The sequence below is a fragment of the Penicillium digitatum genome, chromosome 1 (assembly GCF_016767815.1).
Source record: "Penicillium digitatum chromosome 1, complete sequence".
NCBI lineage: Eukaryota > Fungi > Ascomycota > Eurotiomycetes > Eurotiales > Aspergillaceae > Penicillium > Penicillium digitatum.
In genome coordinates, this window is record NC_089384.1 from 4653195 (window position 1) to 4673579 (window position 20385).

The 20385-nt window shown below is 47.7% G+C and overlaps 5 protein-coding genes across 5 annotated transcripts; 2 read left to right on the forward strand and 3 right to left on the reverse strand.

Annotated features, from left to right (window-relative positions):
- Positions 1-276: 276 nt before the first annotated feature.
- On the reverse strand, positions 277-2532 carry Pdw03_3940 (metalloprotease m41 ftsh; the record flags this gene model as incomplete). The annotated part of the gene is made up of 1 exon (XM_014676185.1): positions 277-2532. The coding sequence occupies one exon, from the start codon at positions 2530-2532 to the stop codon at positions 277-279; it is 2256 nt and encodes a 751-aa protein (XP_014531671.1).
- A 240-nt stretch (positions 2533-2772) lies between these two features.
- Positions 2773-4112, forward strand: Pdw03_3941 (Vacuolar protein sorting-associated protein 3; the record flags this gene model as incomplete). Its single annotated transcript, XM_014676184.1, has 2 exons — positions 2773-2784; positions 2991-4112. 2 exons carry the CDS (start codon positions 2773-2775, stop codon positions 4110-4112), a joined length of 1134 nt encoding a protein of 377 aa, XP_014531670.1.
- Positions 4113-8046: 3934 nt separating this feature from the next.
- Pdw03_3942 (F-box domain, cyclin-like) lies at positions 8047-10158 on the forward strand (the record flags this gene model as incomplete). The annotated part of the gene is made up of 4 exons (XM_014676182.1): positions 8047-8094; positions 8147-8544; positions 8596-9499; positions 9547-10158. 4 exons carry the CDS (start codon positions 8047-8049, stop codon positions 10156-10158), a joined length of 1962 nt encoding a protein of 653 aa, XP_014531668.1.
- Positions 10159-14654: 4496 nt separating this feature from the next.
- Pdw03_3943 (F-box domain, cyclin-like) lies at positions 14655-16112 on the reverse strand (the record flags this gene model as incomplete). The annotated part of the gene is made up of 1 exon (XM_014676180.1): positions 14655-16112. The coding sequence occupies one exon, from the start codon at positions 16110-16112 to the stop codon at positions 14655-14657; it is 1458 nt and encodes a 485-aa protein (XP_014531666.1).
- Positions 16113-18058: 1946 nt separating this feature from the next.
- On the reverse strand, positions 18059-19924 carry Pdw03_3944 (Interferon-induced GTP-binding protein MxA; the record flags this gene model as incomplete). The annotated part of the gene is made up of 8 exons (XM_014676179.2): positions 18059-18102; positions 18153-18843; positions 18892-18985; positions 19035-19076; positions 19134-19221; positions 19271-19418; positions 19471-19746; positions 19796-19924. 8 exons carry the CDS (start codon positions 19922-19924, stop codon positions 18059-18061), a joined length of 1512 nt encoding a protein of 503 aa, XP_014531665.2.
- Positions 19925-20385: the final 461 nt, after the last annotated feature.

Consider the following 20385-nt stretch of genomic DNA (forward strand, 5'->3'; position numbering starts at 1 on the left):
ATCAGTTCGATATCCCTTATTACCAGACGCCGACACATCGTTGATGTCACCTCAAGGAAGTCGAGTGCTCATCGTGACGACAAATCATATCGAACACCTTGACGAAGCAATTTTTGTCATGATGAGCACCCGACCTTCTTGAGGTGACATTCTAGCAAACTGGTTCAGCGTAGGTAGTGCTAGTTGCAGGAACGCATAATTATCATGCATTGTGCGATAACTAAGCCAATAATGTAAACATAATTCCTCCCGCCCCATGATCTGACAGTACGGTCGTCAACCGAGTCGACTAACGCAGTGATCTATGGTCTGATGGTCGTCATACGTAGGGAACTGTCGAGCTAGACAAGAGCTTTTGCTTGCTTTCCCCGCGCTGACGCGATGACCACGCCAGGTATTGCCAGAAGTTGATTCAAGAACCCGACGGCGCTTCAACAATTTCACATCCTCCAAGTCAATGACAATTAACTGGCCACTGATGTCATCCCACAACATATTGCGCCACTCACTGTCGTTGTGGACGACTCCGTGCGACCGGAGCACGGTCAGAGCTTTCTTGCGCTCCTGGTTGAAGAAACTGGAATTCTCGTCATTAATTATATGCTGAAGCCGCGTTCCTGACCAGCTCAAGACCATCATCTCGGCCATTAATTCACCATGGTACCAATACGCGACCCGTGGCTGAAAGGATCCAAGACAGGCGGGGATCTGATGTCCTTGCAAGATCCTGAGGTGACGATAATTGTCCGCCTCCGCTTGAAGGCGATGCTGCTTCTCCACTGTGGTAGCTTTAATGACCACAGTGTATCCGTGTGATAGAAGGGTAGCTTTGACGAGGTAACCCGTCCGGCCACAGACGTGGAGTTGTTCAAACCCATGGTTTCGGTTTCGGGCAAGTTGACAGTGAAGCCGGCGTGTGAACTCTTGCGGTCCCATGGAGTGTCTCTGTCCACCGTGGAGTTTCCGGTTAGGGCATTCTTTATCTAGAGGGTCTCGGTTGACCATGCCGCGGATGCAGGCAATTGTGCAGTAGGGTCGTGTAGATTGCCTGTCTTTTCGAGAGGTCTTGTTGTTGCCCCGACCGGCTCGTGTGCTTTCGCTTTCCTTAGTCGACTGACGGTTGTTGTCTCGGTCGCGGCTCGACCTGCTGCGAGTCGCTGCTGCGATGGATGGCGAATGCGATTCTTCATCACTGCCGCTGCCTTCGGTCGACGAATGCTTTGGAGTAGACATGTCTGGTTCGCAGCGAGCACGGGATCGTGTATTGTGCGCCTTCGGCTCTAGTTTCCAGTGCGAGGGTCGATAATTGGAGGCTTGAGGGTATTTACGGAGAGTCTCGGGGATTTTTCTCAACACATCCAGGTATTCGACCTCCCAGGTCTTTAGCGTATCATGTGCCGCGTCATGCCACTCTTGAGACGGAGCTTCGGCGGCTAGCGCTTGAAGGGTGAATGCAAGCACCTGACCGATGGCGGTCCGGTGGAGGCGCAATTCATCGTCCGCCTGCACGTCCTGATTCGGGATACACATAAAATATTGAACAACTGTGGGATCATCCTCCGGGATATGGAGAAAAACAAAAGCCTCCCCCGTGCAGATATAGCCGTATTGAACCCCACTGTCGATCATATATGAGAATATCTGAGTGATCACAGCGGCGACGAGGCAGGTGGCATAAAACTCAAACGTGTCGCCTTCCTGGTTAATGACATCGCGAGCTGGATCCATCTGGTGTAGACCTGCCACCAATTCGGGAATTGTCACCTTGTGCGGCGCTTTGAACTCTACCGCATATACTGGTATTTGTCGTTCATCAGCCACAAGGTGCACGCAGAACTGGTCGGCACGACGATTGCGTCTTCGTGCAGTGCCATCCCTCTTTTTTCCCTGTGCCGCTCCTCTTCCCATTCCTCTGCCTCTCCCAGGCCTAGTGTTCGCGAGTCGTTGGGGTGTTCGCATGTCTTGAAGATTCATTCGCTCCAAGCTGTTCTTCAGCGAAGTTTCCGATGGGTTCGCGCGGTCATAAAAGGTGACTTGGCCTTGGATTCCAAACTCATGTCGAAAGGCTTCATCCTCTCGCAAAGCCTTGATGACCATTTCAACAAAATTATCCACCGTGTCTCGCTCAAAATTTCGAAGGGACGCTTCCGAATAAATCGGCCTGTTCTGGATATTCGTAACGACATAATCTATTTGGGTATCAGAAGGGAAGAGGGGGCGCGAGGAAAAGGTAGTCGTGCGGTCGAATTTCCTCCAGACTTGCTCCTGGAGCTGAGGGAAATCAAGCCAAGGGACTATGCGCTTGGGGTAAAGTCTGTTCACTGGGTCGGTCGCATCGCCCTGAGTTGTGAGGGTTGCATCCGTCTCGACTCGGATCGCTTGCGATAAAGAGTTGTGACAGCGATCGAGAAGACGAAGCAGTGTATTGGGCTGCACTCGCAGCTCTGCCTCTCCTTGGCGCCGCTCTGCCTCTTCTCGCGCCTGTCTCTCCTCCTCAAGCTGACGTCGTAGCTCGGCGATTGTTTCTTCCATTACTTGTTGAAATCAGTATTCAGCAAATAATCGAATGATGCAAATCGAAGCCAACATAGTAGGGGGTTCGCTGTCTGGCGCGGGGAAGTGGCCCGTCAGGGCGGAATGCGTCCAGATGTTTACCAGCCAGCTTACTCACCCCCTTGGCTCGAATCGATTCATGCCTCAGGCACCAAAGGCACCAACACGCTTTGGCCTTTTGATGTTCTGACGCTCAGGTATCGCCCAGTCTGTTCAGCTATGACGGTCTGGGTTAGTTGGCTGCCAGTCCGGACGCGTCCTGATCTTTGGATTCGTTGCTGAGGATTAAAATTGAGCGCTTATGGTCAACAGCTAAGATAACAAATGACTTTAGCAATCTCACCCAGGCCTAGTCTTGCCACGCACAATGTTTCTAATAGACGGTCATGGTAGTCACCTGATCGTCGGTCCAGGCTTACGCAGGTAACAATCCGTAGAGTTTCGTGGATGACATCGTCAAGTTGCAATACCCCGATGCAGTCCAACTAATCAAGCGGGAGAATGCATTCTCGGCAAGCAAAAGTATCCAGTCTCGATTCAACGAGACCGTGTATTGGGGAATCATCAAGAAAGGCGCTGAGCTTCTTGACCCAAAGGATTTGCCAATCTCCAAAGGCCCTCTTGATGAATTCATGATGGCCGAGAAGGTCGCCACCGAGCGCTTCATGAGGGAAGCGGGTTATGGACTTAGCCTCGCTAATCAACGTCAGTGCCGTCTTTTCTGGAAACGACTATTCGAGATGCGCAACGCAGGTGTTTACAAAATCCTCTTGTATCGCACAAAGGAATTCGACCGCTTCTGTAAAAGCTACTCATCAGAAGCTGGGGCTTATTTGGTAGGGATGGTCCGGGACTGGGAAGAAAAGTATGGCTTCCATATCAAACAGCTGGAAGAGCGTGTGGCCGAGGAGAGCAAGGGCGATCTCACAGGAAGACTATGGCTGAGCCAGCCGCTTATAGCGGACAGATTAAGTGTTCCTGAAGTTGCGTGGAACAGCGCTATCAACCCATGGTCCTCCAGCGTAGAGGAAACAGTCTTCCAACTGAGCGGATCACACGAGCCGTCAGCTGTACCGCTCGGTGGGTTCTTTGACCTGCAGCTAAAGGTAGAAACAACGCGAAACAAGTCTATTTTTGTTACCCTTCAACCCAAAGATGATGTATTTCTCAAAGTTTGTCCCATAATTTCAGTTCAGGAAGGAGATACCCTCGGGGTATTTGCTGGAGTGATTCGGTACTCTTCAGAATATAGCGTTGTCTACGGTATACCTGGTCCTGAAGAAAATCTCTGGCTGGATTACTCCACAGTGACTGGGGTACTAAACTTCATGAGGGTATCAGCTCCTGGGGGTGACTCCAATGTTCGTCCTCATTGGGAGCTCATCGATGGACGGAGCGAAGGACAAGTGCATCTCATGTGGAGAGTCTCGGTTGTTGCTCTTCGGGCAATCCAATCATTCGAGGAAATTGTTCGCGCTGCCCCTCAAAAGGAACAATATCTCTTGCACCAGTCGCCAGCTTGCGCAAAGCGAGGATATACGAAATATCGAAGTTTCTGATCCTTTTTTTAATATCCTTCTATCTGCGCATTAAATAGATCAATACATGTCAGTGAAATCCCGACTTGGTAGCTTGAAGAGCAAACTTCAGAAGTCTAAGGAGAAGATTGATAATATTCAGGGAAGTTTCAGTTCCGATGATAGCATCCATTTCTGATATTGATCTAGCATATATGCGCATCTTTAAAAACATTTGTATTCAATAATTTCATGATACAATATGTCACTTTAAAATATCAGTACCACATTTTTCCGTTCAAGATAGGCCGGGATTCTAATGCTGAATTTGCTCTTGCAGAACCAAAGGAGTTCAATAGATGAAGCTCACCTCTTCTAGGGTGAAAAGATCGAGTGGTAGTTTATCGAATGTGCTATGAAAACGTCTTAGCATTGATAGCCTGCAAGCTGCAATTGAAAAAAAGACAGTAGCATATTCCTACCTTGTTGCCGAAACCACTAAATAAGACGAAGGTTGATCAAATGGTCGGCCAAGTCATAGGAAGAGACAGCAATATGCTGCCCTCGACCATTTCTGAAGGGTTGGTGGAAGTCGCACGCTCCTAGCCTGCAAGCAAAAAACAAGCCCCGTGGAACGCGTTTTTCAGAGCCTGCCAAGTATGTCTTGCTGGATACTTCGCAATGGCAGGATGGGTTGGTTGGATCATTGCCTCGGTCATCAATAAAGCAAAGAAACTTGTCGCAAGGAAGGCATTTATAATAATGCCGACCAGCGTTTCCTTTGCGATTTGTGGTACGTGTGATTTTTTCGCTGCCCAGGCAATCGCATCTAGTACACCTCGGTGGTGTATCCGGAGGGGGTGCAAGGCGAATGGGTCGTATGCTTGCTAGGTCAAGAGATAGGGTAACCTGCAATGTATTCATGGATAAAGCCCTAGTTCAGATGGCTATGGACTTTCTTACTGTCATATTGCATATCCAAGGCTACCAGTGGCTGCAAAGAGGGTAAGGCGTAGTACAGCGAAAGTGTACGGCGAAGGACGAACGCACGTTAGCTTGTGCGGGCCTCGCTATATATACATTTGTTCGGTGAACAAAACTAGCCATTCGGTAAAGAGACTGTAATACTTGGACAATTGTGGGGATTTCTTCTGTTTGCATGGAAGATTCTAGCTGTCACCGGAGATACATATACGAAACAAGGTCGATGACTCGTTTAGAAACTCCTTGTATTGGTAATATGTGGGAATATGGGCGGTGTAGTAGTCGAAGGTCGACAGTCAGGTGGAAACGGCCCTCGGGCTTGCAGTTCGCAAAAGGCAAGAATCTGGATTTCGGCGTGGATTTTTGACGCTGAAAGAGCCTTTTTAGCTCCTTCATACCTAGCATGGGCCGCGTTTTGATCAAGTTTCAAATTGCGGCATAACATAGGAACGCTTTTTTGCCCCTTGGCCAATCCAAGCCTGGATAAACTTGAATATAGATCTGGAAATTTGCTGGAGTGCATTCGACCTTCAAATGCCTTTTGGGGTAGGTTTGCCAATTGAATTTTCATATTTCGGACCAGTGGGATTTTTTTTGCCGTTCGATACAGTTTCCTAGCGGCTTCCCAGTATCTTGAGACCTTTCTGATGATGTTCAGGAAACTGGATCTTGAGGATGGATCCCTGTCATTGTTCGAGATTATGGTTAGCAACTCATGGAATCGTGGTGCTGTTTGTTGCAAGTGGTGTATCCCTTCCACAAGATCACCCAGCTCATCCAGAGTCTGGTGCTTCAACCATCGAGCAACCAGCTGTATGACTTTGTCTGCCTCTGATATGAACAATGTCGACGTGAGCGATAAATCCTTGTCGTGAAGCTTTTGAGCCTCATTCCGTCCAATGCCAAAGATCGCGTCTTTCAGTAGATCTCGAATTGGCCTCTTAGTTGCCCTTCGCTCGAGTCGCAACCGGCATATTACTCGTGGTGAGCACATTGAGATGACTGACATTAAGACTCTCTTTTGGGACTCGGACTTTTCTATAGTTTTTTTGGATAATTGTTAAAGTTTATCATTATATTCAAATCAAGAAGGACCAACCATATTCTGAATCATGAAGTATTTGAAATACTTCCTCAAAGCTTGATTTCAAGTTTCGTAGAATATCATCACCATCAGCGTAGGTTCTTTTGTTGATGGCTAGGATGACGTTTAAGGTTGTCCCAGCTGAGTTTTGTTTAACGCAGACTGCCGGTATATGATCCCACCCATCCTTCGTTTTTGCCAGGAAGGCAAGAACCTCTGTTAGTCCACGCTCTTTTGAAAATGGTAAAACATATTCTTGGTTGACTGGCAAGTGATTGTTTGCGTTTCGAACGACTGGAGCAGGGACCTGGTGAAAGAAGGAGCTGAGGGCGATATACTCGGCACATGTTGTTGTGGGGGTTTGGGTTGTTTGAGCCATGGAACTCGAAGGTCGGAGAAAGTGCCTAGGCGAGAGCGGAGTGCTCTAAAGAAGGGGGGAAATGTGGGACTTATGAACCGGCGGGGCACCTGTGGGTTTCCAAGCTGTGAGCTGGCATTTACATAGTGAACTCTATGAGCGATAAGATAAAATATGGTATGAACCAATAACAATCTCCTACCGGAGTTTCTACGGTTCGGAGCATAGGAACGATATTCGAACTGATAAAAGGGGCGCAGTTTGTATAAATGATTTCAAATGAAGACTTCGTGCATGGTTGAAGAAAAGAAAGAGGGCAATTTTCTTGCCAAATCGCAGGTTCTCACTCTGCTGTTTGTAAAGATGATGTAATGGGCTGTTCTTTTAACGAACTCACTGATAGTTTGCCTGACGTAATTTATTGCTGGCTTTTTCATCACGATTGATGTACGAAAATGGCAGTAATCTGTTTTAGAATTCTGGAGTGGCCATGGGCCGATTCGGCATGTATGAAATTCCGAAGGGGGGGGGGGGGGGGGGAAGGACCTGTAATTACGGTAACTTTCGTGATCTACTTGAAATACATCAAGGAGAGATGGTGGGTCTTTCTCTAACCGAATGTGGCTTAGTGGTGTCGAAGTGGGGCGCCTGGGAAAGAACGCGTGAGTGTTTTCGAATTCTACTGTACCATGTGGGTCTCGCAGACCATATCTCCGTTCACCCTGTATGTGGTGATAATCAATTCCTCTTGCACGACAGTAGACGTGAGTGGTGTTTGCCAGGTCAATCGACCACTATAGATAAACCTCATCACCCGGTGCCTTACATAGTCCTGGTGACACACTTGTACAATCTTAGTGAAAACTCGACACCAAGATTGCACCCTAAACGCAAGAGATCAGATTTCCACTTCTATTTTCTCTCCAAGCAAACGGCCTAAAGCCCATTGATGTGGAAATGTTGGATGTTTACACCGGGTCAGCGCAAGTCTCGCTTGACCTACTACTTTCACCTATTTTGTAGGATTTGGCCCTTGTGCAAACTTGTGCAATCGGTTGTGTTTTACAGGTCGACCGCAATATGACCGTTTCGACCGTGACTGACCGTTTCACCACCACCTGATCCGTGGCCTCGCGTGAACCGTGCACCGACATGCCCTGTTCTGCCCCTTTAAACGTTCTTATTATTTTCTCTCGAACAGCGACTCCTCGGTCTTTTCTTCAATATTCTGGTTGCCAATTTCGGTGAAGATACCATGGCCACCGCTGTGGTCAGTTGGTTGCTTGTCGCTCATGCCAAACGACCATTGAGCTTGACAACGCGCTTCACAAGACGTGGCGGCCTGCCGGTGAAGAGCGGTTGCAAAAACGGCACTGAGCCTGTTTATCAGTGACCGGATGAAATAGCTTGCCAACGCGATGCATAACCCACGGATATTAGACATTTTCCTCTGCGCAATGTCTGGGCAACTTGACTGGGCGCTCAGATAGATGCGTGCTTATAAGCCTCTTGCTGTCCAGAGCGGATGAGTGAAATGAGCACAGAGGACAATGCTAGAGACCTTACCGAGTGAGATTCTGATGCTGATCGCAGATTGGGTAAGCTTCAGCGTGTTTGTTTTGTTTGGTCCAGGTACTGACCCCCCGTCAGCTGCCAGCTACCACTCTGCGCGTTCTCAGCCGCGCCTCGTCCAGATTGTATGCAGTGTTGATTCCTCGAATATACCGTACAGTTTCATTCTGTGCAGCAAGTGAATGGGCACTAAATGTTTTGGATGTCGACCCCTTCTTTCGCCATCTCAGTCCTTCCCGAGCCGCGGACTATCTCCAGCACACGCGGCACCTACAGTTCAGGGCTCCATTCCATCTTGTTCGGTTTAATCAATGTGCATACTACAACATCTTTCGTGCGACGGGGCTGTCGGAGTCCCCGGCCCCACTAGGAGCATCGGATGAGGCGACGGCACATCAGCAATTCCTGGACGACGTGAAGGATCAGTTGCAGCTGATATTCACTTACTTGGAGCCGAATAGACTGAGGACATTTGAGTCAGTATAAGCGGTACTCATCGACCTGAACCTGTGATTGACTAACAATAGATGGCGACTGGGGACATGTGTTCCAGTGGGGGTTCTCGACCAGGAAGGTTATCTCAGTCAGTACCAACAGGGCCTCACTCGTCTCTCACTCGTCACTGACGGCACCTGCCCTGATACGTCGCACCGCTTGGAAGGAATGTCCAGACTAACCTGTCTGACGGCGTTTGAGTGGGAAGGACTCCAACATCCGTCCGAGGTTGATTTGTTGCGACGGTGCATCCGTCAGAACTGGAACTGCCTGGATCATCTGTCCATCGGCTTCGTTCCATCGGCTTTTGCCCGTGCTCTGTGCTGGCAGAGTTTTGGGCTTCAGCAATCGGAGCTTGAGGACGGGGACAGAGGGGCCGGCGGCACTACGAACGGGGATACGGGGATTGTGAATCCCACAGCTCTTTCCGCTCTGTCCACGCTGTCATTGTCAAAGGTGACCTTGCCCCTGGATATCTCATCGGAACACAATGCGATATTCTACTCTCTGCGGTCGCTTACGCTGCGTGACTGCCCGAATCAGCTGCATCTCGTGCAATTACTGTATTGGTCACAAAAGCCGCTCCGACTGACGCATTTCGAATTTTCTTTCGATTATCTGCTGCACGAACCGGGCGAAGGATGTAGCCTTTCTGCTGTTGTGCGGTTCTTATGTTCATTTCGTGGGCTGCAGCATCTGTATTTGAGGTTGTCCAATTTCCCATCGTCAAAATCCCACATCCAGGATACCATCCGACACCACCAGACCACGTTGAAAAGCCTTATCTACCATGAGCGCCAACTCGCACCAATAGATGCTGATGGCTTATTTGAGGATGATCGGGATGTGTCGCCCGCTTGGGTTACGAATTTGTCTGCCGGTGTAGACCTGGGCCAGGTGTTTGCTCTGGCTTTGTGTGCTAGACCATCTGCGGCTGTAAGCTTTTCTCGGCCCAGTAAACGAGTGCCTGCTAATGAGAACAGCGTCGGTGCCTTCTACCTACGGCCAAGCATTCCCAGCTTCAGATTCTACATCTGCGGTTCAGCGGCCTCGAGCGAATCCATCGAGACATCCCACGAGAGATTGCCACTTATCTACATGAGATGCGCAAAGGATATTCACGGCATCCTCGTTCGTGCTGGAGTTCCGTGGACCGGGACATCTCCAATGATAGCCACAACTACCGTCCCATTGTTGATGAGTACTTTGACAGGTCACACCTCGAGTATAGAGACTCGCAGGAGGCAGTGCTTATATCCTCTGCGGCACTTGCAGAGGCTGGGGATTTCGTGTCATTTGCGGACTGGGCATTTGGCCCCGACGGACTGCCGGCCCTGCAGGTTCTCGCATTTGGGGACTTCTCTCACGGTGATCGATACCGGAGCCAGCAGTTTCTAATGTGTCGTGTCTATCCTTCATCGGAGGGCGGTGACAAGGAACTTGCCGGCCTTGCATGCGATGATACGACGCGGCTGCCCTTTTGTTCAGCAGATATGAGTGACCCTTCGATTTGGGATGGTGCTATGGTGGACGGGGCTCGTTTTCTGTCCGCATGCCCAGGGGGTGGGTTAATGGAGTCACCGTACGAGTTGTAATGTCTGTATGTGGCTTCCTTGATTCTTCCTTGTTGTGCGCGGCGAACCACGCGGCGCAACGCGTCCAATGATGGATTTGGTCAAAGAAAGGGGTTGCTTTTGATCATGATCTGCCGCACTCGTGTTGCTACCTAGAAAATATATAATTTGCACCTCTAAATTTCAGTTTACAGTATCTCACTGTAGGTGTATGAACTCATCGTGCTTAACTAGGTACTAATGAAAGCAAGCCCAATAGATATTGTACTCATCATTAACTAGCAGCCCTGACCAAATATTCGTAGCTTTCTCGCCTGTAATATCGGGCAATTTCAGCAAAATGTTAACCGGCTTATGTGCGCACCGGCGATTCCTTGCCGGCCCTCATTTATATGATCGTGACAGGGCGTCGTCAACGGAAAATACAAGAATATTCACCCATCGCAAGGCATCCTCTTATTGAACCTGGTGGTGAATGAGGCAGTTCATGCGGGTGTGTTTATCATCCAAGTAGCTGGAACGTGACATCTAGCAGGCCGTCAACCATGATTGATTCAGTACAGCCGGGCCCGGTGGGGATGGCGTCATTAGCAGGAGGATGTACCGACTGCTGAGATGATCGAGATTGAAACAGGAACATTGATATTCCTAGATTAATCTTAATATGGTCTAGTGTCTCTTGGCGGTGGGGCTGGAGAAACGTTCGAAGAGTGTCAGCGGTTGCACCAGTTTCGGGACGCACTGTATATATGCAGTTGATGGTGTGAAGGCTAATTTGGGTATCAATGTGTAATTTTGACTTGTGCGGAAGTCTACTTTGATGTTCGATGTTCCTATGGTCTTGTGATTTCGTTTAGTAGGCGACAACCTCAAAAAAACGCAATGACGGTTTTATTTATTCCCCTGCAACACTTTCATTTAGCTATACGGACGAATGCATACTCCCAGAGCCCATAATCGGCTTTATCCCGGCTGGAGACTTCCGATTCTACCGGAATTTGGAGTCCTTCAGCAAAAGCTCAATCAAAGGCTGGACGGAAGTCTCCGACACAATATTTCACGAGGCCTAGCTCAAAGAAAACTGCCTGTTCATCCGTTTCCGAATGAAAGCAACTTGCTTACCTTATCGGATTCTTCAACAACCGTGAATCTACTGGAACTTTTGTCAGAGAACTCAGCGGGAATATTGACTTCGATTCACAGGTCTAGTACCCTGTCGGAAGATTCGCGCAGATATGACCCTTCATTGGCACTCAGCCGAAATTCAAGCACTGGGTCCCATTCGGAAGTTTTCGTTGAGACCGTTTACTTGACCGAAGGAGAACTCATCAATGATTTTGTGCGATTTAACAGACCTTTCCATCTTTATACCGCAGAATCGCTTGAAGTGCATCTCGGGCTAGAGGATCAATCAACTTCTCGAACTAGAAAAGAATACTTAGGCTATGGTATCAAAAGGGTTACAGCAGACAACATCCAATATTTGAGAGACAAATGCCCAGTTGTTGACGTGCAACAGCTCGATAGTGAAGTCTTATTGCAATTGTCTGAAGATAATGCGTTTTGTCTTGCCGCTGGGGATGTGGTATTGATGATAAATACCCAGGGATGGACCAAGGAACGAATAGGAAGCGCCTCGTCAGTTACTACGTACGCTCCTATAAAGAGAGGGGGAAAAATATGTATTGAGGAGCTGCGGACACTGCGTTGAGTCTTCTTGAAGAATCAACAGTTTCGCAGCACTGCAAGCAAGGAGGACCAGCAACAAGAGAATGATCTATGTTTTTGTCTGGAGATCAAGTATTTGACCAGCAATATCGCGGCCGCAAATGTGTTATCCTAGCACTAGGACACCAGGTAATACGAAATTCGGTCAGTTGACGAAAGAAGTACATGTAGTTTGCCGTACAAGAAGTTTTCTTGGCTTTCTTTCCCAATGCCCGAGGACGGGACACCAGAGTGCGAAGTTTCCAGGTGTTGGTGCATATGGCGATGTATCGTTCCACAGGTCCAATGGCTCACTATGATGGACCTCGATATCACGACAATTGATGAACAGACCGGACCTCAAATTCCATAATAAGGACAAGGCGGAAAGGCGGGGAAGGGGGAATGAACCGACCGTTCGAGACTTTACCCGTATTATAATATAAAAATGTGCTCTCTAGAAACGGACCTCTTAGCTGGTCTCGATCTACGGCTAAACTAAATGCAAACTAGCTATATTATGAGTGGGGCTGTGGAAATACTTCTATGTACGCGCGAACAGGGCAGTATAGGTAAACTGGTCATCCTGGAATTGAAAAAAGATCTATTAGCGACAAAGGTTTTTTCAAGCTTACCTGAATACGCAACAGTGTATTAACAATAGTAATGTAGTAATATCTTTGATCTAGTAGATGATATAATTTTAGATATCGTCGCCGATGGAAATTTCTATTTAAATCGTTGCAAGGGTGGAGTCTTAGAACGTGCTCGTGGCCGTCCTAGCTAGCTGCATAGGCGTTAGAATAATCTATTTCTTGGCCATTATAACAACTTGGATAATTGTGACGGTTTACGGAAATTTGGTTCTGCACTAATTCATAGGCAATGTCTCTTATTCCCAATCCTTTGGCTTTATAAACAAAGCATCCGCTGTAATCGCCTCAATCCAATCTTGAGGAACCTTTCCTGGAATCTGGAGAGAACCCTTCAAGTAAACCTTGCGACCTTCAACCCGATCGGGCCATGCTCGAAGAAGTATCGGAGCTGTTGGTGGAACCGAGTGGAGATCAGACGTGTTCAAGTAGGCTGTGACTGCTGATTTGCAACTGTCGGCAAGAATGCGGTCCATCAAGAGGGCAATATACCCGCCAAACAATTTCCCATTGTAGTAGCATATCTGCTGTGTAGGGCTCAAAAGCAGGAGAGACTCTGCCTCCCACCTAAGAGGATGGAGCTTGAACGTGGGATTATAACCCTTGAACAGTGATCTCATCATCTCAATCGGGGTTCATCGGAAGTAGGCACAGAGTATGACTTCAGAATGTCAATACAGTACACGGCAAGCTAGCACCTTAGTTTCCATACTCACATGCGTGCGCTTGGCTAAGTTGCTGCCATCATCACCGGAGGGTGCCGGGTATTGTTCCGCCTTCGATCGGTATCCGCGAATAGTTCAAAGAAGAGAGAGCAAGTATTCTCGTTTCATAGCTCTATAAATTTTTATTGCCGGGCTCGTGAGATTGAAGAGTAGTTGCACACCGCAGATTTCTACGTACCAGCTTGGACTTTTATGCAGAGGTTTTCGCAATGACAACATTTCCCAGCTGGTGCAATCAACCTTTTCTCATCGCTGGAAAGTGGACCGCCCAGGGCGCAAAATAGTGCGCGCTGGGGTTTATTTGCTAAATCGTTCAATGGGAGAGTGATCTCGGATGCGTTGAGGAAATGCTGTATATGACCAAGATTTACATCTAAAAGCTCCTCGATTAGCCTTCAACGCTCGCTGAAGCCTTAATCACTCTTAACCAGCTCATCTTAACCACTCATCTTAACCACTCTTCTTAACCACTCTTCTTAACCACTCTTCTTAACCACTCTTCTTAACCACTCTTCTTAACCACTCTTCTTAACCACTCTTCTTAACCACTCTTTACTGCAGCCAAAATGAAGAGAATTGCTGATTCGCGATGTTTAGTTTTCTGGAATGCCTAAGCAAATGGTCGTTGCCGTTTTTGTCAATGATGATGATGGTATTTCTAAGCTTATAACCCACAGGGCCTATCCTTGGCGAGAGACCAACCGTGCAGGTGTATCGGTTTTATTCTTTGAGGTCACCAGAAGCACCGCGTGACCTCTAATCGCCAAAGCCGTGGGCGTGCACAGACTTGATATATAGATGGAGCGAAAAATGGAGTTATTGTTCTTCCCTCTGAACTAAAAGGAACTTGCTGACTACCAGCATCGTAGATGCTTTATTCAAGTGGGACCACACCTGTGCAGCGGGAGTTTTCATTCAGAAGTGGAAAGCGGGACCTTGAGAGTGATGGATATCATTGAGACAGTGAACCCTCTACACGATGGCCTTATCCACCGCATGGTATCTAGAAAATCTGAACTCGTACCCATGAGGCCGGTCTGGAACCCCGTGAAGCCATTGAGTAGTCGCGTAGTTCGATAATTACCTGTCCCCTGAAAGCCAGCACGAAAGGCCAAAGCGTTTTGGTGCCTTAAGCACCGCATACTTGCACCACGGGAGTAATTTGGTGATTACCATACAGCAGTGCATCCTTTCCAGCTTAGGTAGCATTAGCACAACCCCGTAGCACTGCCGATTCCCCGGACTAGGGATGAGCTCTTCAACTCTGTTCTTCGTAGCTATCACTAGAGAATGACGAGCAGTGGGCAACAGGCCACGGTGAAAAATCTGCTGCTACAGTATTGTATTGCACCCGGAGAACCCGATCGCTGTGCACACGCTCAAAGAGTGATATAGCATCAATTGAAATACCTTTCTATAAAGTAGCTAGGTCCTAAAAGTTTCGCAGATAAACTGTGACATGCCCGTGATTGCGTTCCTTGGCGATGGCATACGCCGTTTGGCCATTCGAATTTTTCAGTCGCTTTTTCACACCACGCCGATTAGCCAACAGCTGCACAACCTTATAATGCCCACCAGCCGCAGCCCACCGGAAAGAAGTTCTCCCCTGGTCGTCCACCGCATTCACATTTATGTTGGGATACTCCAATAATATTTTGACAATTTCAACCCTGCCTAGAGCCGACGCAAACATTAGCGCAGTAAAGGAGGAGCAATGGTTTTGGTCATTGATAAACAAAGATCTTTCGTAGCTGACTAGGAGATGGACAATGTCGACATGCTCCATAGTTATTGCGACCTCAAGTGGCGACGTCCCCGATGGGCTTATTTGGTTAATATCGGCTGAATTCTGCAAGAGAAATTCAACCGCTGCAAATTGTCCTGCGTGACATACTGACCAGAGCGGAGGAAATGCATCGGTAAATTGAGGGCTCTTATGAAGCCCCGGCTGTCGGAAGAGGACTTTGATCAAGTCTAAGGAGCCTTTCGCAGCAGCCTTTGCCAAAGGTGTCTGGCCCAGCTTGTCGGCGCAATTGAGGTCTAGATTTGTTTGCTGCAAGAGGAGCTCAACCAATTTTACGTCGGAATTGCTCACCGCATACCATATTTCAGTGCGTCCATTCCCATCTTGGTAATTAAGGTTGATACATGGACTCAAAAGCAAGGCTTCAATGACAAGCAGCCTTTTTTTGATGGGGAGGAAACGGCCGTGTCCTTTGACAGCCAGAAGCAACGGAGTTTCCTGTCGACGGTTGAAACAGTTGACGTCAACTCGAGGATTTCGTACAAGCATTTGGATTGCTCCATAGTCGCCAATTTCTGTCGCTAGTGGTGTTTGGCCATGATGGTCGCAGATGTTGACATTTGTTCGCTCATCAGACAAAAGAAGGTGGAAGACATAAGTTTGGTGACAGGTCAACGCAATTGAAATGGGCGCAATCCCGTCCAGTGATTGGTTATTGAGATCAATGTTCGGTACATTGAGGAGCCGTTCGATAATACTGACGCTTCCATGCAGAACAGCGATCGAGAAGGCACTTTCTCCCAAAGTATTACGCTGTATGACATTCACTGAATGATGGCTTAAGAGCAAATCAACAGCTTCTGAGTACCGCAGCTTTGTAGCCAACATGAGTGGTGTAAGGCCAGAAAATTTTGGGTTGACATCTGCCTTTTCCCAACCCAGAAAGTGTTGGACGATGCCTAAGCTTCTATGTTCGATTGCCCAATGATCTGGCGGGGTGTCTTTAAAGGCTATGCAATCCATGAGGCTCTTACTGAAGACGACGTAGGATTTTCGGGATGTGAGACACAGACTTCGAAGGTCTTTCTTGTCGATGGACTTGCCAATCCACAGAAGTAGTTCTAGTGGAAGTCCTAAAAGCGGCATTTCGGCAGATTGCGTGAACGTATAGGTAACGACTACCTATGCAGATAATAATAAAAGGAGGGCTCAGAGTAATAATTTAGAGATCAAGTTTGCCACCGCTAGTGGTTGGCGGAGGAGCTTGGGAGGCGCATTTCTTTGTGGTGCTGGCTTCTATTTAACTATTTTTGAGGGCATATTATCGCAGTAAGTGCACTAAATAACGATATCACCGACACGGAGTTACCTAAAAGTGTTGAGTCACCAGCTCTTAGGATCGTGCTACTTGCTCCTGGGACCCTGCGACTGGTTTCTAGGAGCCCTAAGAATCCCGGGAGACGGCTATGGTGTTCCCAGGGAACACTCACCGATTCCTGGGAGTTATGCATCGTACCTGAGACTCTAATATGACGGACATACGAAAACCGAGTCACCTAACTCCTACGATCTCTGTTTCTTGTCTCAGGGCCAAGTGGCGCCATCGTGACCAACATACAAAGGTCAAGCGCCTCGCCAGCCATATTACAAGTTCCTCCAACCCACAAGTGTACCATCTTCCAGTTACAGTGCGTCTCGAAACCGGTGCAACAAGAACACTCTTAGACACTCTTTTTGGCCCCACTGCCAAGACTATAGCGCAGATCATCTATTGAGGTTGCCACCACACTGAGTTTTGATCTGCCGCAATAGCACATCAGCAGCACAATAACTATCAATTTTACCTGCTATCCAAGGTATTAGAACAACCTGCTGCGCTAAGGTCTTGGCAGTGGGGCCAAAAAGAGTGTCTAAGAGTGTTCTTGTTGCACCGGTTTCGAGACGCACTGTACATCCAATATTAGCATTTCTCGAGCATTCAACTTTGCTCTAATCTGTTAACGGCTCCCACTTCCACGGATTCTATCCTATCATTTTCGTTCAAGAAACAAACAATGGGCCAATACTGGCTGGTGGTTTGCCCGTCCAAACGCGAGTACACAACACAGTCATTTGGTGGCAAGTTACAGGATGGATCGAAATTAGTTTCACCACTTGCACACGGAGAATCTATCTCGAACCCTCTCTTGAAACACGCTATACTTATTACAGCTACTCTTCCCCTTAGCCCCTGTCTTGGCGGTAATTCAAAACAGTTACAAATGACAAAACAAAAATAGCCTGTGTATTAACTTTGAATAGTCTGGGTTGTTTCTAGAACGTTCCTTTTGTAATCCGATAGATAAATGGTACGGTGACTCCTCTCAAAGCTGGGGGCTTCTCTTTTGAGGCAATCGAAGAAACCGCGAGCCACGTAACTTTTTGGTTCTCATAATGATCGACACTTGAAATCAATGGATATCGGAAATGCTTTGGCTAATTATCGGCGGTCGAATTGATTTGAGGGGTTTTTAAGCCATAGGTTATTTTCCAGGCGTAGCGTAGTAGTCCACCCTGTGAAATTCCACTTTATCGAGATGATTATAGAAAACCTCAAATAAACATAAATATATCGAAACACGTAAACCGCGTGAATAGGCAAGCGCAGGCGCAACAGGAACAAAAAAGAAAAGATTCTTCTCGCATTCGCGCTGGTGGATAGGAAAACCCAGTGGGAAAAAACCATGCCCAGAAGAATTACACACGAGATGTTGAGTCAGCCGCGCTATTGGGGAAATTTACATGTTGCTCAGAGGCTCCCCAACTACTAAATACCACTCAGCATACCTGAAGTCATAGCACAGCGCGTTTTGCAATGTCCAATGCCTCTCTCTCTCAACCGTGCAGCCATGGATAACACGTCGTTTCGCCGTCTTCGAGCCCGAGACCTTCAAATCTGGCTATGACTCTTTCCTGGCGGATCGAGGATAAAGTGTCAGCGAAATAGTGGTTCACAGTCTGAAGGATTCCTCCTCGTTCGTCATTCACTATCATCAGCAGCCGGTCGTGGGCCTGGCGGTATGTCTCCTCTGCGGGTGGAGATAGAACCCTTTCTATTTTCTCTCACATCGTTGTCGGGGATGATTTTTGCCAAAACCTATTGGTTAAAGGAGTGCACTGCAGAGGCAGTTTCTTCGAGATACATACTCGCAATATTCGCCCACGGACTGGATTGTTGGCGAAACATATTCTGGAGCACAACAGGGTTGACAGTGCCAGGTAGTTCAGAGCCGCGCGACTCGAGGTAGTAACGTCGTATCCAGTCGTATATATTTTCCAAGTCACCTGCTAGTCTGCTGAATTCCGGGTCGCTTTCATTTTGAATTGTACGAAAAACTTTGGCATGATCCCCTGTAGCCATTGATCTAGCAAAATCATCTGCATGCTGCCGCAGGTGCATACGAAGCTTGAGCGGGCTTTGTGCTTCCAAGTCGGCACTATAATTCCCGTTCAATGCTCTATCAACTTCATTTTGATAACTTGATGCCAGGCGTGTCAAGAACCTTCTCTGTTCTGCAGGGGTTTGGCGAGAAGGTCCGAGGATCTCCAGCTCTTTCTGAGTCTCCAAAGAAAGCTTTTCGATATCTGCCACGACAGCAGGAAATTCAGAGCGAATGTGGTCGTATAGAAGATGGCCCAGAAAGGACTTCAAGGCGTTGATACCAACTCGATCTTTCTTGAGTTCTGTCCAAGGATGCACCGTTGAGAAAGACTCTTTTTCCTTTCGATGTCGGCCCTTGATAGTTACACCCTCTTGAATTTCCTTTGTGGAGCGGTTTCGTACAGCAAACCATCCGTGAGTGAGACGCTCGACCTCATTTTTAGCGATGCGCAACACCTGATGCGTTTTCAGTATGCGTTCAGATCGATATAATTAAACACTTACACCAGCTTCATCTCCTGCCTGCAGAGCATCGCATTTGGTGACGATTCCAACAGTACGTTTACCTGCTGGGTCAGCAGCACGTGCCATTGAAAACCTAGTATAAGTGAGCACCTTCAACACCGAACCGGGAGCACCTTCCTTACACTTCCTGGTTGGCAAGATTATTACGTGCATCCATAACTGCGCTGACGATATGTAAGCCCTACAATTCTTCCATGACCCTCTGACAGGTATTCACTTACAGGATGATGGTACGCTTGTCAGTCATATAATCCTCGATTAATTTCCGGATAATGGCACGTTCCTCTTCGGTTTGAAACTTTGTCGGATCTTGTTTCGAGATTAGCAACGTCATCAAAATAATACAGGGTCTTCTCACTGTGGAAGAGACCCGGAACATCCACAACACTGAGATTCCGATGATCTGGACCTGAGAGCTCAATCTTGAGTATATCATCTGAGAATCTTTTTTCGACATCTTCCAAATTCTTCGCCTTGGGTCCCGGTATGCCCATGCAGCAAGCAGCCTATCATGATATCAACAGGGGTTCTAAAATGCCAGGAAAATGAGATCCTGACCTCATCGAATATGTCTTCGAACTCTTGGCATCCGAAGTCTGCAGCGGCGAGGGTTTTTTCGAAGGCGAGAAGATTTTGATTCAAGGTTTCATCGAGTCGGGAAGTTGGTCCTGGGATGATTGTAATCCTGGCCTGACCCTCCCCTTCTGGGGATCGACGATAAACGATTTGAGTGGCGAATCTTGTACAGAGGTCACTGGCCACAGGAAACGAAAGACCCGTCAAACCTTCTAGAAGGGACGACTTGCCGCTCGATTGATCGCCATTTACAACGAGCTACAATTGATCAGTAGAGTCCATGGGCGGATCTGATATATTCACTTACCTGGGGAAGAGAGACATTCTCACTGATGCCTAGTTCTCGAAGTCGGTCAATGACCCCTAAGAGCCTTACTCGCTTCTCATTGTCCAGCCCGTCTGCCCCTGTAAGATCTATAGCACGTTCCCTCGTCATTTTCCTTGCCGATGTTGAGGATGAGAGAAAAGAAAAAAAGGCAGGTCTGAGGGGATTGAATTGATTTAGATGCTGTGGTGAGCCTGGCGAGAATTAAGGATCCTTTTATTCATCATCATTTGGTCACTGCATTCAAGCCCATTCCAACCACAAGACTGAATGTAACTATATTACACCCATGCATGCAGCATTCTTTGGCCGACTTTCTTTGTGCCTGATTTGCAAGTGGCTTGAAGTTCGCAATGACAGAACAAAATATTGCAATTGGCAATAGGATACCACGCTACATTATGGAATTCTTTCCCGGTAAGGTTACAGTGGTAGACACATGAATATCTTCTGCTCTTTCTTACTGAGTAAGACATGGTTTTAGTGATATGAAGATTCTGAGTGGCTGCCCGAAAGAGGCTCTCGCCAATTGATTTCGATCCCACCTGTAATTCTGAGATGGAATTTTCCAT